The sequence below is a fragment of the Saccopteryx bilineata genome, chromosome 10 (genome assembly GCF_036850765.1).
Source record: "Saccopteryx bilineata isolate mSacBil1 chromosome 10, mSacBil1_pri_phased_curated, whole genome shotgun sequence".
Classification (NCBI taxonomy): Eukaryota; Metazoa; Chordata; class Mammalia; order Chiroptera; family Emballonuridae; genus Saccopteryx; species Saccopteryx bilineata.
In genome coordinates this window covers 17,579,833-17,596,644 of record NC_089499.1, presented here as the reverse complement: position 1 = coordinate 17,596,644, position 16,812 = coordinate 17,579,833, and the positions used below count along the sequence as shown (strand labels likewise).

At 38.9% G+C, this 16,812-nt stretch overlaps 1 protein-coding gene across 41 annotated transcripts in view; it reads right to left on the bottom strand.

The window, feature by feature from the left end:
- CLASP2 (cytoplasmic linker associated protein 2) overlaps positions 1–16,812 on the bottom strand; it is a 168,459-nt gene that overhangs the window by 117,234 nt on the left and 34,413 nt on the right. The window contains exon 1 of one of the 41 annotated variants that reach the window (XM_066245449.1): positions 12,402–12,545. The exons of the other annotated variants lie outside the window; for them this stretch is intronic. Within the exon in view, the coding sequence (XP_066101546.1) occupies positions 12,402–12,417 (16 nt within the window). The 5' untranslated portion in view covers positions 12,418–12,545. Of the gene's footprint in view, positions 1–12,401; positions 12,546–16,812 lie in introns of those variants that run through there. 41 annotated transcript variants of the gene reach the window in all.

The window sequence follows — 16,812 nt, the reverse complement described above, 5'->3', positions numbered from 1 at the left end:
GTTATTTTCGGAGGTAGGGTTGAGGCATACACTAAAAGAATATATACTCCCTTTTATTAAAAATATTTTCTTAATAACTATAAAATATCAGAACAAATAAGTTATATTTTTTCCTAGCACCTCTTCCTGAAATAAGATACTTGTATGAGTGAACTAGAAGCTGGATTGGAAGTAAGCAGAGCTTTTTCTTGTTTATGCTATAAACTCATTACCTAAAACAATCCCAAGATAACCATCATAGCTAGCTCCTCTTCCAGCTTCCCACCCTCACTCAGTCCCCAAAATTTATTCTCAATAGAACGTGTCCTGAGCTGAACAAAGTCATGTCACACTGATGCTCAAAATCCTATGACCCATAAAAAGGCCTACCAGGACTCCAAGATCTGCAAGATCTTAGATATCACGCAGGTCTTCCTAACCTCATCTTCTACCCACTAGTCACCTTTCTCTCCAATCCAGCCTCACCAGTCTCCTTGCTTTGTCTCATATCAGGATCTCTACACTTGTTCCCTTTGCCTAGAATAACACCCTTCACCTTCTTAGCCACAATATTTACTCAACTTCAAATCTTTACTCATCAATCACTTTCTCAAAAAGGTCTTCTCTGGATACTATTATATAATTGTAACCTTACAGAATCCAAACACTATTGTTCTGTCCCTATAACTCCATCCTTTACTTACCTTTTATATAGTCTACTTATTTTGTTTATTACTTCTCTCCTCCATTGAAATGTATTGCCTATTAGGATGAGAATTTTTTTTTTTTTTGGTATTTTTCTGAAGCTGGAAACGGGGAGAGACAGTCAGACTCCCGCATGTGCCCAACCGGAATCCACCCAGCACGCCCACCAGGGGGCGACGCTCTGCCCACCAGGGGGCGATGCTCTGCCCCTCCTGGGGCGTGGCTCTGTCGCGACCAGAGCCACTCTAGCGCCTGGGGCAGAGGCCAAGGAGCCATCCCCAGTGCCCGGGCCCATCCCTGCTCCAATGGAGCCTTGGGTGCAGGAGGGAAGAAAGAGACAGAGAGGAAGGGGTGGAGAAGCAGATGGGTATCTCTCCTGTGTGTCCTGGCCGGGAATTGAACCCGGGACCCCCGCACGCCAGGCCAACGCTCTACCACCGAGCCAACCGGCCAGGGCCTAGGATGAGAATTTTTTGTCTACTTTGCCAATTTCGGTAACTTCAGCATGTGGAACAATGATCAGAATAGCACATTTCATAACAGGGAAACTTGGTCTCCAGTAAAAGCATTAGTAGGTTATTTGAAACAAAACACCAAAAGTAAATAATAACCAGTGGATAAAATACGTATTTTAAAATATCTCCTATAGAACAATAAATATCTGACAAAATAGTAAGAAATATAAGAATAAAACCATTATGTTTGAATATTCTATTCTGAAAGCCTGTGGGGCAAAGGGAACAAAATTCAAATACCCACATAAGAACTAACCTGAGAGTCTTTCCACCAGAAGCTGATATACCAAACGAAAAGACAGGTGCCCTTGAACAACACGGATTCAAACTGTGCTGTTCCACTTATACAACGATTTCTTAAATAAACACCTGTACTGTTTAGCTCTGCAGTTGGGAGTCCACAGATGTGGAGGGCTACTGTATATACTGTTCTACACCATTTTACATTCAGCATCTGACACTGGTATATGTGGGGGTCCTAGAACAAACCCCTCTTATACTGAGGGGAATTAAGTTTTAGGGGAGTCAAAGGTCATATGCACATTTTCAACTGCATGAGGGGGGGTTATATAGTTATTTAAGGGTTAAGTGTACTCTCAAGGTTAGAGTGAACCATCAGTAAGTCCTTAACTTCTTATACTCCTTAATTCTTTTCAAACTTTTCTCAAAAGAAGGCAAAAGAAAAGTAAGTTAAATGGAGTACCCCCATTTACCATAGTTCCCCATGTATAAGTTGCTCCCATGTATAAGACGCACCTTAATTTTGGGTCCCAAAAATTGAAAAACAAAATGTATCACACAAAGTTTATTGAACTCAAGTTTTATTCATTATAAAATTCATACAACTACTCATCACTGCCAAAACTTATCCTCGTCTGCGCTGATGACGTATCACTGTCTTCAACAATGAGCGCAAAAACAAGTGCAAAAACGCAGAAAATGCAAGTAAAAAAAATCTACAACCACGGTATAAGATGCACCCAGTTTTTAGACCCCGAATTTTTCAGAAAAGGATGTGTCTTATACCTGGGGAAATAGGTAGGTCAAACGCTTGGGCAATCAAGACACTCAAGTTCTTAAACCTGGCAGGCTTAAACTTGCATACTCCCAAGTAACAGCCAAAGCAAATGCACAATTTTCTCAGAAGAAAGTCTCTGACCTCACATAATTCGTAAAATAATTTTTTTTCAAAGGTCACTCAGCATGAGAAGAAACAAGACACCATGAGCAAGAATGAATAGGAGGAAATAGACAATAGGAACAGAGCTACTTTAAATCCTAAAATTATCAAGAACAGACTATAAAATATCTATACTTGGAAGTTTTTTTACTAGGCAAGCTTGAAAACAACTTCCGGGATGAGAAAATTATAAAAAAGTGACATCAATTTTTAAAAAACAACCAAGCAGAATTTCTAAAAATAAAAATAACTGCAATTTAAATTCAGTGGGCAGGCACAACAGATTAGACACAGCTCAGGAGATCATTATTGAATTACAAGATAAATCTGAAAAAATCATCTACGATTCAGATAGCAGGTACTACTTTTAATATTTACTGAATAGCCTGACCTGGGGTGGCACAGTGGATCAAGTGTCGACCTGGAACGCTGAGGTTGCCAGTTCATATCCCTGGGCTTGCCTGGTCAGGCACATACAGGAAGCAACTACTACGAGTAGATGCTTCCTGCTTCTCCCCCCACTCTCTTTCTCTTTCTCCCCACCTCCAAAAATCAATAAATAAAATGTATATTTACTGAATAAACAAAAAAGCAAATGCAGAAAGCAACCTATAAATTATAATTATGTTGACACCTATGCTCTCTCTCCAATTTTTTTTTTTTTTTTTTTTTTTTTGAGAGAAGAGATAGACTCCCACATGTGCCCGACTGGGATCCACCTGGCAACCTCATCAGGGGCTGACCCTCTGCCCATCTGGGACCATGCTTGCAACTGAGCAATTTTTAGCACCTGAGGCTGATGCACTCAGACCAACCAAGCTATCCTCAGCACCCAGGGCCAACACTTGAACCAACTGAGCCACTGGCTGTGCGAGGGGAAGTGGGGGAAAGGAGGGAGAGAAAGGGGGAGAGAAGCAGCTGGTCGCTTCTTTTGTGTGCCCTGACTAGGAATTGAACCTGAGACATCCATACACGGAGCCAACACTCTTATCTACTTGGCTAACTGACCAGGGCCTTCACTCCAATGTTTCAAAAAAGACAATACTATGGTTTGGTGCAGAAACAGAACAAGATGAACATATTAAAAAGTACTAGAGTATACAAACTAATAATGTGAACAGGCTGTAGTTATGTATATGATGGAGATGGAAAAGGAGAGAAAAAGGAGGAGAGGACCTGATAAGAGGAAAAAGAGATGGAGATGGAGACATAGATACAGGAGAAGATGACAGAGGAAGACGATGGGGAGGAAAAAGTAGGGAGGAGGAGACAGAGAAAGAAACAGATGAGAGGAAATGGAGGAGAAGAGGAGAAAGAAGAAATGGAGGAGACAGGAAGAGGAAGGGAGTAAAAGAGGGAAGACAAGAGGGACAGGCAGAGGGGGGGAGCCCAAGTAGGCTAAGGCTTTACCTTACACTGCCTTCATATTACACTTGCAAACTGTCCTCAGTAAGCACTGAGCTACTATAGGTTCACAATTCCATATCTGCATGTCTAAAAGCCAAAAGCTCTAGAACTCTTTTGCCTTTGAAATTCATCTGGCAGCAAAATCTGAACTGATCTGGTAATATCCTTTTTATTATTATTATTATTATTATTATTGGTTGATTGATTTTAGAGAGAGGACACAGAGAGAGAAAGGGGGGAGAAGCAGGATGTATCAACTCCTGGGTGCTTCGCAGTTGCTTCTCATATGTGCCTTGACCAGGCAAGCCCAGAGTTTCGAACTGGTGACCTCAGCATTCCAGGTCCATTTAAAGTGGTGGCACTTTTTTCCATTGTGCCACCACAGGTCAGGCAAAATCTGAAGTGACCTGAAGTCAGTGTACGGCAAAACGTAACATGAACTGGCACAAGGCTATTTATTATCTTTATTTCACTACAACAAATTTTACTGTGCTTGATTACAAGGTACAGCCCCAAATCCAGTTGTGGTTGCTATATAATATATGGTGTACTACCATATTACTTTTTTAAAGTCTGACATATTCTGAATTCCAAAATACAAATGGTCCCCAAGATTTCAAATAAAAAATTATAAATTTATATTACCATAATCAGTCGCTTTCCTTTTATCTTTTTCATTTCAAAGAAAAGTCATATACATATTCAAATGGATATTCAAACTTTCCACTTCACTTTTATGGATACACATATTACAAAACATGAAATTTCAGGGCCCTGGCCGGTTGGCTCAGCAGTAGAGCGTCGGCCTGTTGTGTGGATGTGATGAGTTTGATTCCCAGTCAGGGCACACAGGAGAAGCGCCCATCTGCTTCTCCACCCTGCCCGTCCCCCTCTCTCTTCTTCTCTCTCTTCCCCTCCTACAGCCAAGGCTGTTTGGTTTGAGTGCATCAGCAGCATCAGCCCCAGGCGCTGAGGATGGTTCTGTGGATCCTTCTCCTCGGGCCCTAAAAAATAGCTTGACTGTGAGCACAGCCCCAGATGGGGATTGCTGGGTGGATCCTGGTCAGGGCGCATGTGGGAGTCTGTCTCTCTTATCTTCTTTCCTCTAACTTGGAAAAGAAATAGGAAAAAAAAAAATTCTGCTTCTGATTTCATATAAAAAATGAAAAACTGCTTCATCTTACATGGCAAACAAAAGAGCAAATTAAAACTCTATACTGTGTCTCATAAAAAATTCTTTTCATTTTGTGTGACTTTTCCTCAGTGAACCAATGAACCAGTTCAGTAAGAAGAACCCACACATAATGGACTTCCATGTATAAAATAGACTGTTTCATATCAAGTAGTTTCTTACACCAAAGTTCCTCTTTTCACTTGAAGCTACATCCTTCCTTATTCTAATTAAAACAATGAGCAATGGGACTTTGGATTTCTGAACTGTTTTATACTTTTGCATATCCAGCAATGATCATGGTTATATCTAACAGCCAAAATAGTGGCTGATACTCGGAAACGATAATCCCTATAGGCTATTTTTATCAGATACCTCAAAAATACGAACAGATTTTAGTTTTCTGCACTCCCTCATTCTGCTTTTATAACAGGAGACTCCCTTTGGCTTTCCTCTGACCTCACAGGCCCTTGCTCAGTCTGTTCCTCCTTTACCCAATCATTAAATGCTGAACATCCTCTTTCTCTCCAGACTACACATTTTCTAAATGGTTTCATCCACTGTCAATAGTTTTAAGTATCTTTTATATGCTGACAATTTTAAAATATTTGTCTCTAGCCTACACCATCTCTCAATTTCAGACCTGTATATTCAACAGCCTATTAAAAATCTCCCCTATGAATATCTCAAAGATGTCTCTAATTTGATATAATCCCCCACCAACATCATCTGCAAACCTGTTCTCTCCTATTCCAGTAAATAATAACCTCATCTAGTTAGCTCATGCTCACAACCTGGGAGCGACATCCCAAGTTCTCTCCTCTTCCCCACATGGATCATCTACCAATAGTTCTTGTGTGGAACTCCAACAACTCTTTCTCTTTTACTTCTGCTGTCACTCCTAATCTAAGACCAGACCAGTATCATCTCTGCTAGATTACTACAATTTCTTAACTGGTCTCCTTGCTTCCATTCTTGACCTTCCAACCACAAAGCAGATAATGAATGTATCCTGTAAAAATAATTTGGACCAAGGGTTGCCAAAGCTGTTAAATGAAAGACTGATAGGGAACTTTATATGAGGCTGGTAACACCTGAACCCACTATTCAATATTAATACCACAAAGAAAGACAATCAGAAAGTGGATACCTTCTGACAAAAATATACAATACCATCTATAAAAATCTGTACCAAAAGGAAAAACAACAACAAACAAAAACAAAAAAATCAGACCCAATTCTGATCAAGCCATTAGCAGAATTTTCAGTTTCAGGATATACAAAGAATATATAAAAACATTAAAAAACAAAACCATAATACCACCATGGCAATGCAATCAACAAAACCTAATATGTAGGAGGACTTTAATCTGACATGTTTTTTCTTCAAACAAATAAACAGCAAGAGAAGAAAAGACAGAAAGTTACTTTAAATGAACAGAGACTTAAGAAGTATATCAACCAAATGCAGTGGTAAAACTTGTATGAATCCCGCCCTGGCTGGTTGGCTCAGCGGTAGAGTGTCGGCCTAGCGTGCGGAGGACCCCGATTCGATTCCTGGCCAGGGAACACAGGAGAAGCGCCCATTTGCTTCTCCACCCCTCCGCCGCGCTTTCCTCTCTGTCTCTCTCTTCCCCTCCCGCAGCCAAGGCTCCATTGGAGCAAAGATGGCCCGGGCGCTGGGGATGGCTCCTTGGCCTCTGCCTCAGGCGCTAGAGTGGCTCTGGTCGCAACATGGCGACGCCCAGGATGGGCAGAGCATCGCCCCCCTGGTGGGCAGAGCATCGCCCCATGGTGGGCGTGCCGGGTGGATCCCGGTCGGGCGCATGCGGGAGTCTGTCTGACTGTCTCTCCCCATTTCCAGCTTCAGAAAAATGCAAACAAAACAAAACAAAACAAAACAAACAAACAAAAAAAAAACTTGTATGAATCCCAATTCAAAATATAAAAAGATATTTATGAAACAATTAACCAAATATGCATGTGCACACACACATATCCCAGTTCAGCCAGACAGTAGGGCTGGGGAAGACAGATGGGAACACTGATGAATAAAAATAAGCTATGTACTGATCGTTTCTTGAAGCTGAATAATGGGTGGTAATGCAGGTTTATCATAATATTCTCTATTTCTGGGTATGTTTGAAGTTTTTCATTAAAAAGTATAATCTCAATCACTTGACTCTCTTCCTTAAAACTCTGCAATGGAACCCCAATAAAATGATAACATCAGAGCAATGAAAATGAGGCGAGGCAGAGAGTTTGTGAAGTCAGCACCTAAGGAGAGCAACATGTTCTCTTAAAATGCAAATAAAAAGGATGGAAGGCTTTTGAAGAAAGTACCACAGCAAAGCTGCAACTTAGAATTCTCAAAAGCCAACTAAAACAGCAGAGAAAATTGACCTACTTTGGAGAATGATAGAGAACTGATCATTTCTAAGCCAGAAAGTATAGGAATGATTAGCAAGGAACAACTGAAAATCTATAGAATGATTTCATTATTAAGCTCTTCCCACACTCAATTCAAGGAGCTCAATATTTATATACACATGTATATGTGCAAGCTTACACGTGTGTGCATATGTACACACAATTCTGTAAAAATGGAGCTGTCAGAAAAGGAAAACAAAGTTCTTGGAATCATCTGAACTTTTATTTGACAAAATTAAAATTTAATAAAAGGACTAGATGAGGTTCAAGGAAATCTCCCAGAATACAGAGTAAAATAGAAAGAACTCAGAAGACAAACAAACAGTGAATCAATGCAGGCGCTTCAACGTCTGACAGAACAATTCTGTAAGGACAGACTTAAAGCTAACGAAGGGGAAAAACTTACCAAAAAGAAAATAGATTTCCTAGAGCTAAAGAAAATCACAAACCTTTTAGAAGTAAAATAATTATTAGTAAAACTTTTCAATGTCTTCGCTTACACTAACATAAAAAACTTCAGTAAAATAATTAAAAACTGAAAATCCAAGTGCTTCAAAATAAAGCAATGGCCAAATTTTAATATCCATGTGAAGATGGTGTGGCCTCAGCTACACAGTCTTAAATAAAACTATTTTATTTAGAAGAATAAAAGTCCATTTCACACAAAGTTTAAAAGAGGCCAAGAAATTTGATAAAATTTCTTAAAATTTCTAGGTTGGTGTTAACTAGTTAAAACATATTTGAATACATTTACCCTTTTCTTTAAAAGGGCCCTTTGAAAATTCAAGACCTTCAACTGTTCAATGAAGGAACAAACACAATTTAAACCATTACTTGGTATTTATAAAATTAACATATTTCATGAAAACATATCAAACTAAGTAATAAATGCAGCTCATAATAAGGTTGATTTAGAACCTTTACAAAATCTAGTAATTTCAGGTAAATTTTCATGATAGCTACAGGTTAGTCGTAACAGCTGTCAAGAATATCAACTCTACCATTCAACAAAGAAAAGATACAAACTTTTCCTTGAAGATTCTGGATCATTAGCAACATCATGTTTAAGGATACGCTGCTACTGGTGCCCAAGACCATGCACCCAAATGAGTAAATGGGTCTGCTTCTAAAAAGCTAAGATTTTCTATCTAAGTGCCCACCATTTAATACCTATACAGTTGCTAAATGCTCAATCTTTTGTCTCTTCTAATTATCATTTTCTCCTTATAGACCCCCCCTTCATTGCTCCTACAAGAAAAATTTGGTCTTTTTGCCAGTAAATTAGAGCTGCTTTCTTTCAGTGATTTAAATTGCCCAATTCCAGAGTATTCCAGAGTATAGAAGAGATCAATTAAGCATAATTTCTTAACCATTTTTCCCTACACCCCCCAAAAATCCAGTAGTCATATGTCAATTTGGAGTGGTCCCAGAAGGATTACCTCTAGAAAGCTAAAGTTATATTATCACTTGTATATATTTTTTAGACGATTCATGTTTAAAATAATAAACTGTGTTGAAATGTTAAAAGTTTACAAATAGTCTACTTACAACAAAACCTTATTTCTTCCCAGCCACTTGTGAGCATAACAACAAAAGGCCAAATTCCTCTCGTGAGCTTTTGCAGCAGATTGCAGGGCTCAGTGCCACACAATAATCCTACAGGTTTGTAACTCTATTAGGCTTGACGGCCCAGAGTTACTTCACAATCAGCTGCTTCGTTTTATACTCTTGGGTAAGAATAAATAGAATTAAACAGAAAAAGGTACCTGAAACTCTTCAACTGATAGTCTTTATAGTGCTTAACAAATCCAAGTTGGCTGAAATTAAGCTTATATAAGATATTTAATAGATAATACTAGGCCCTGGCCGGTTGGCTCAGCGGTAGAGCGTCGGCCTGGTGTGCGGGGGACCCAAGTTCGATTCCCGGCCAGGGCACATAGGAGAAGCGCCCATTTGCTTCTCCACCCCCTCCCTCCTTCCTCTCTGTCTCTCTCTTCCCCTCCCACAGCCAAGGCTCCATTGGAGCAAAGATGGCCCGGGCACTGGGGATAGCTCCTTGGCCTCTGCCCCAGGCGCTAGCTACAGTGGCTCTGGTCGCGGCAGAGCGACGCCCCTGGAGGGGCAGAGCATCGCCCCCTGGTGGGCAGAGCGTTGCCCCTGGTGGGCGTGCCGGGTGGATCCCGGTCAGGTACATGCGGAAGTCTGTCTGACTGTCTCTCCCCGTTTCCAGCTTCAGAAAAATACAAAAAAAAAATAAAAAAGAAAAAAAGATAATACTATAGATTAATAATCAGAATATATAAAGAACAACTATAAACAAACAACAAAATGTCAAATAACCAAAAAGTTGCCTAAGGATGCATTCACAGAAAAAGAAGTACCAATAAACAAACATATGAAGATTGTCAACCTTATTAGAAAGCAGAGGTGTTTTTAAAAGGGTGAGATATTTTTTACTTATCAGATAGGCAAATTTTAAAAAGATAAATGCAACAAAAACTGAAAGACTACAGGATAGTCGACATTGTTGATGGCACATGGTGAAGCCTCTTTTGGAGGAAATTAGCTATAGCTAACACAATCTGAATTAAAGAACAACTTTGATCCAGAAATCCTACTTCTAGATAATTTTATGAAATATATGTGTGGGTATATGTACACACACATACGTTTTATATAAAAGTGGTTTTTAAAAATTATTTAGAAAAATTGTATGTGATTAAACAATGAAAAATTCCACAAATGTAGATATGGCTGTAATACATCCATAGTATGGAATTCTATGCAACAGTTCAAACAAATGAGGCAGTTACACATGATTACATTTTAAAAATCCATGTATATTGAGTACAACGCAAATCGCAAATAATTTATGTAAACTCAGTAAAAACAAAACCATTTATTTTGACACTTAATATGCATGTAAGGCATAGTAAAAGGTATGAAAAGACAAACTCTATACTACTAAGTGTTCATCTCTGCTTATGCCTGGGATTGAGGCTTAGAAATAGTTCTGAGGGGATTTTTGCTCTACCTGTATTGTTTGAATTTTGAAAAGGAGAAGATTGTATCTGTGTTAAGTTCATAATTAAAAATGAAAGAATAAAAACAACATAGGTTAGGAACCGTGTAATCCACTTGTTATATATGTTCACATGATATTAGTATGGTATATTTGCATTATATGTGAGAGGAATATATATGAAAATGTTAATAACTAAATCCCAAGATATATGGGGTGAGGCAAAAGTAGGTTTACAGTTTTTCATAAGGAAAATAATACATGATAATATAAGAATAAACGGTTTTGTGTACTCACATCTATAAATCTACTTTTGCCCTACCGTATATATAGACATATCTTTATTATTTATTAAGTGGGTCTAAAATTTTTTAATAAAGATGCATGACTTTAATTATCAACATACTCCAATGAAAGTATTTCCATTTTGAAAGAATGAATAAGAAGGTTACCCTCTGCGCTTTCTGAGAGATTGTTTGATTTTTTTTAAATGAAGACATTCCTAAACAGTCTGAATGTATTTAGGTACTACTTAAAAAAAGAAAAACTAAATAAATATAAGTTGATAGCCATTGAACCTATATATTTAAGAAAGAAATAAAATCTGGATATAGTCTTAACCAAATACTAAATTTAGAGTTGCCTATAAATTAAGATTTAAACAAATACACCTGGCAATGTCTTTAAGTATATGAAAACTTAATTTGCTAATTTTGATTGCTTTTACCTTAAAAATTAGTAGTTAAAACTATATTGTTATTTATTTATATAAGGATATATAAAACAGTTACATAAATTCTTGGTATAAACCACAACAATATGCCAAACCAAATTTACTATCATATTCCATTAACATGTACATAATAGTTTAAATGATCATTTACTAATATCATCATTTTGGGAAATTTGCAACCTATTTTTCATAGTCCCAAGGGGACAAACTCCTTTAAAGAGAAGTCATTACATAGTCATAAGGAAGGCTGAAACTCTTAGGAGTTAAACTCTCAAATATTGTCAGTCTTCCTTAAAAACTTGGGAAAAAATACACAAAACATTTTCAAGTAAGCTCAAATTCTCCTTCATACATCTCTGGTTTAGATGCGATTAGAAAGTATACCTCTAAGCATCTTAACAAAAGGTTTAATAATGGGGGGGAAATAGCTTAAGTATTAACTGTTATGAAGACAATACCAAATGTACTAGATTTGGTTCTAGTTTTCTCTCTCTGCCTGGGACTTAAAATCTTAGCAAGTCTCAGTTTTCCAATCTGTTAAACAGAAACACCAAAATACTCTGTATACTTCACAGTTATCTGTACCTGAAGAGTTAATCTGCACTAAGTATACAAAAGTGTTTTGAGAAACTAAAAAGGAATTTAGAAATTTTTTTTTAGATTACTGTTGTCACAATAAAGCACTGGCAAAATAAATTTTTGATCAAATTATATCCTATACAGAAATTGTAAAAGGCTCAATGTTTTCTAGAGAACTATTTACTAGGGACACTGACAAACCACAGTATATAAAATAAAATAATGTCTATGATAAGCCATTTTGCTTCTTTAACTACTTTATACGACAGAATTCTACTTGTCAAATACAACAGGAAAGATGTCAAGCTAGTTAACTAAACCTTCCTGACAAAATCTGTCATTCTTCCAAAGGCCATGTTCTCTTTTTAAAGCTTCTGAATATGTTCTACGTTTCGTGCAATATCGCTTCTTCACATCTACCACCAAACACTGAAGGCTTGCTTAGGATGCAAGGTAAACTGTCATTATATTTACCAGATCTCATACAGACATATCAAGTAGAAACAGATACCAAATGACAAGTAAGCACACACGTGCATACATACATATAGAGTGAATATATACACATATACACATCCTTCGTTCTTTAGGAAGAAATATATTCCTTACATAGCAAATGATCGTCACTTTAAACGGAAGTGTATAATACAAGCAAAAGAAGAAAAATAAATCTTACTCACCATCTCCCATAGCCATTCAGATGGTCCAGGGAGCTTTGTCAAACCAAGAGGTCAAACAGCACAGCAAATAAATGCAGCTTAGTGCCTGCGCCACTGGGCTCGGCCTGCAGCCTGCAGACACCGGGAGCACTGTGTGACCCAGGCCGTGCTGCAGCTCTGCACCGCAATAGCCAACAGCTGCTACTCCACTTCAAAATAAAAGTCTGGGGTCTTGTTGAAAACCCTCGCCTATTTAGCAGAGCCTAGCAGTGCTTGATCAAGATTATTCTTTAACTGCACATAGGCAGTTAGATACAAGTTATAATGTTTTTTCTTGTACTAGCCGACTGAAATTTAATGTAAGAAAAGCTCTGGGAGCCAATAAATGCCATCCCACTGGGGGACTTTTAATGCAATCATCAAAACACAAGGCATGTGTTCAGCAATCATTTTCTGCTTCCCTAAAGATATCCATGTAATCAGTAGAAATCACATGATCTGATGGATTAACTGATTTGCGCCTTTTTAAAAGGTTTTCATCCTTTTAATATTTACAACAGAAGATTGCTAGAAGTGCACAAACAGGAATAGCCCAGTTTCCATGATTAACTGCTCTCATTATGCAGGAAGCATTTCTGGCTGCCGTAAACAAATCACGTCAAAGGCAGCCCATCAAAGGCTGCTCTGTGTGCAGACAGCAGGGCCACACGAAACAAAGCTTGCTTCTGGTGGAGACACAGCCTCACCAGTGCGCAGCTGCAGGGACACGGAGCACCCTCCATCCAAGCTGCACAACCATCTAAGCTGCACAACCATCAGCACATTGTCAAGAACAGAGAAAGCCCTGGGGCTCACCGTCACAAATAGATATACCTTTAAAAGTCAAACTGAGAAGAGCTGCTTTGCTTTTCACCAAAGGGTCTGTTATAAACATATAAAAAAGCTAAACTGTAAATTACCTTTTTGCCTCTAATAAGCCAAATAACAAGGTAATCTGAAAGACTTTTTATGCTTTATTTTGTAGCCAGCCTCGTAGAGCAATTCTTTTCATAGTAACTGTTTCAAACAGAGAACTGGGAAATATTTCACAATGATTACATGCCAAGACTGCATCCTAACCACACCAGACAAATCAGAATTCACACTGAAAGACTTGCAGTCAGAGTCACCGACACTGTTGGTGTTTACATCTCGATTACCGTAGGAGACTGTCTAGAAGCTCCCTGACGACACCAGGCCCCGCTATAATCAGAGGGGCCAGCAACTTCCAGTCTTTTCCTTCCTTCAGGGCGGCTGTTGCCTCCTTGCAGCCACAATCTGATTAATTTTAAATCCAGTGTCCTTCTACTAGCAGAGCTAATTCCATTGCACTCAGAGATTCTGCCTTACTTTGTGATACAGGAGCTAAAGTCAGGCTTAAAAAAGCCTCAAGACAAAAAAATGTGCACTTCTCACTATTTCTAAACTAAATGACATTCCAAAATCTCAAGTGCTCCAAATTACTTTGTGTTCCTGAATGTGCTAAACCAATGCTCTAGGAAATTAAGTGAAAGAATTCAATCAAAACTTAAATCAAAGAAGGATAGCTATGACAATTATGAAAGAAATCAGACAAAAGCAAGAGGTGTAAAGTTATACACCAGGATATAAATAAGGGGAGAAGAGGTAGACTAAAGAGAAAAAATAAACAGACCATTTCACAGAACAGTTAAATAAGTAGGTAAGGAAAAAAGACCATGTCATTCCAAGTAACCACATCCCTCTCCTGCCTAAAACCCTTTGCTACTCCCAGAAGTTTATTAAAACTCCTCCCATTGCCTACAAGGCCCTCATATCATGGTTCCTACTTATTTTTTAAACTACATCCCATACATGGTCTCCCGTCCTATCCGTCCCTAGTCTAACTGGGCTCTAGTCAGCCATGGCCTCCCTTCTGTTCTTCAGATATACCTAGTCCCTTTCTAACTCTGGACCTTTCTGGTTATGTTTTCTCTGCCCCAAATCCTTTCCCTACCAGTTATCCCATGACTAGCTCATTCGCCTTTATGTCATCTCTCAGAAAGATTTCTCCACTATTATAAAGTGGCATTACTGAGTTACTTACCAAGTCCATATCTTGTTTACTTCACTTAATGACTTAAGATGACAGCTTTTAGCTATCATGGCTCTTAAAAAGTCCTATCATCTTTACAACAAATCCTCTCTGGCTTTGTTTTTGTCTATATTTAGCAAAATGACTTTTCATCCCAAAACACTCTAAGTCGATATAAGTGTGATGTTTCATTAAGATGGTTTCAGTCAAAGGCACACTAAAAATTTTTACTTACCATAATAGTTTCTGATCACAGAGTATCATATGAACAAATCTGAATTAAATGCCATGTTTGGGTAAACTCACAATTTGCTCTGCATATGTACACAAGTGAGAGAAATAAAAGGTGGTATCTTTAATGACTCTTCAGTCTGTTACCTGTGTAAACTATTTTCATAAGTTTTCACACTGAGCCTTTATTTTGACCTAAAGGGTTTTCCTGTTCTATTACTTTTATCTTACAGTTTTAGGGGGTATACAATAACAATGAGCCAACAAAGGGCTCAAAATTTTGTGGGGGAAAATTGTGCAGAAATAAAAAAGGAGTTGAATAAACCTTTATTACATTATTACTACTTGAGGTAAACCAACAATTGTTTTGCATTTAAATTGTTACTTAAGAAAATTTGTTTTCAGTGTTCAGTTGAGACATTTAAAAATTTTTTTAATTTATTGATTTCAGCCAGAGAGGAAGGGAAAGAAAGAGACAGGAACAGTGGTCCATTCCTGTATGTGCCCTGACCAGGGACTGAACCGGCAACCTCCACGCTTTGGGCTGCTGGGTTACCAATCAAGCTATTCAGCCAGGGATACATTTTTCTACCTATAGAAATTATTCAAGTATCTTGGGTTGAGATGAAAGATACTATATTAGTGGAAACAATTTTTTCTTTTAATGGCTTGTGATTTAGCAGCAAGGGTTTTAGGCACTTTTAAATTAACTTTATTAAACAAAGGGTAGTTATATGTATTTCTTCTATCACCAATTGTAATCATTCTGGATGACTATTTGTTCACTTGTTTATGATCTATTCTCCCCTACTGGAATGTAGGTTTGGTGAGGGAGAATCTTTAACCATCTTCTTCACTGCTATATATGATCTAATTTAAATTTTAAGATCATTCTCACTTTTGTATAAAAAATAGATCTCAGGGGGCAAACAAGGAACAGAAATCTATTATAGAAGTCTGTTATATAAACTAAAAAAGACAGAGAGTAGGGTTTTAGCAGTGGAGATGGAAACAAGTTTGGGATATGTCAAGATTTCAGGGTCTTGACCAGCTGACTCAGTGGATGGAGCATCAGCCTGGCGTGCGAATGTCACAGGTTTGATCCCCAGTCAGGGTACACATGAGAAGTGACCATTTGCTTTTCTTCCCTTTTCTCTCCCCTCACCCTCTCTTTCCCTCTTGCAGCCAGTGGCTCAACTGGTCTGAGAATCAGCCTCAGGCACTGAGGATAGCTCAGCTGATTTGAGCATTGGACCCAGATGGGGGTTGCCGGGTGGATCCCAATTGGGGCGTGTATGGGAGTCTGTCTCTTTTTCTCCTCTCCTCTCACTTAAAAAAAAAAAAAAGACTTCAGCCCTGGCCGGTTGGCTCAGCGGTAGAGTGTCGGCCTAGCGTGCGGAGGACCCGGGTTCGATTCGCGGCCAGGGCACACAGGAGAAGCGCTCATTTGCTTCTGCACCCCTCCGCCGCGCTTTCCTCTCTGTCTCTCCTTTCCCCTCCCGCAGCCAAGGCTCCATTGGAGCAAAGATGGCCCGGGCGCTGGGGATGGCTCTGTGGCCTCTGCCTCAGGCGCTAGAGTGGCTCTGGTCGCAACATGGCGACGCCCAGGATGGGCAGAGCATCGCCCCCTGGTGGGCAGAGTATCGCCCCTGGTGGGCGTGCAGGTGGATCCCGGTCGGGTGCATGCGGGAGTCTGTCTGACTCTCTCTCCCTGTTTCAAGCTTCAGAAAAAAAAAAAAAAAAAGACTTCAGAGGAAGAAATGATAAATTAGACTAATCAGGAAATGACTAATTAGGGATCAATTCAAATTTCTAGCCTGAGTGGTACCACTAACTGAAATGAGTAAACTAGGGGGAAAACAGATTTCAATTTTGGACATGTTAAGCCTGAGATGCCCATTAGGCATCCAAATGGAAATGTCTAGAGGCCACAAGCTACCAAATCTAGAGCATAAGGGAGAGATGAATGAGGGCTGGAAGTATACATTTAAGTGTCATTAGCAAATAGTTACCATTTAAAGCCTTTGGGTGGATTAGATCACTGAAAGAGAATAAAGACAAGGGAGAGGAGAAAAGTGGGGGGCTGCCAACATGATAAATGGGCTTCCC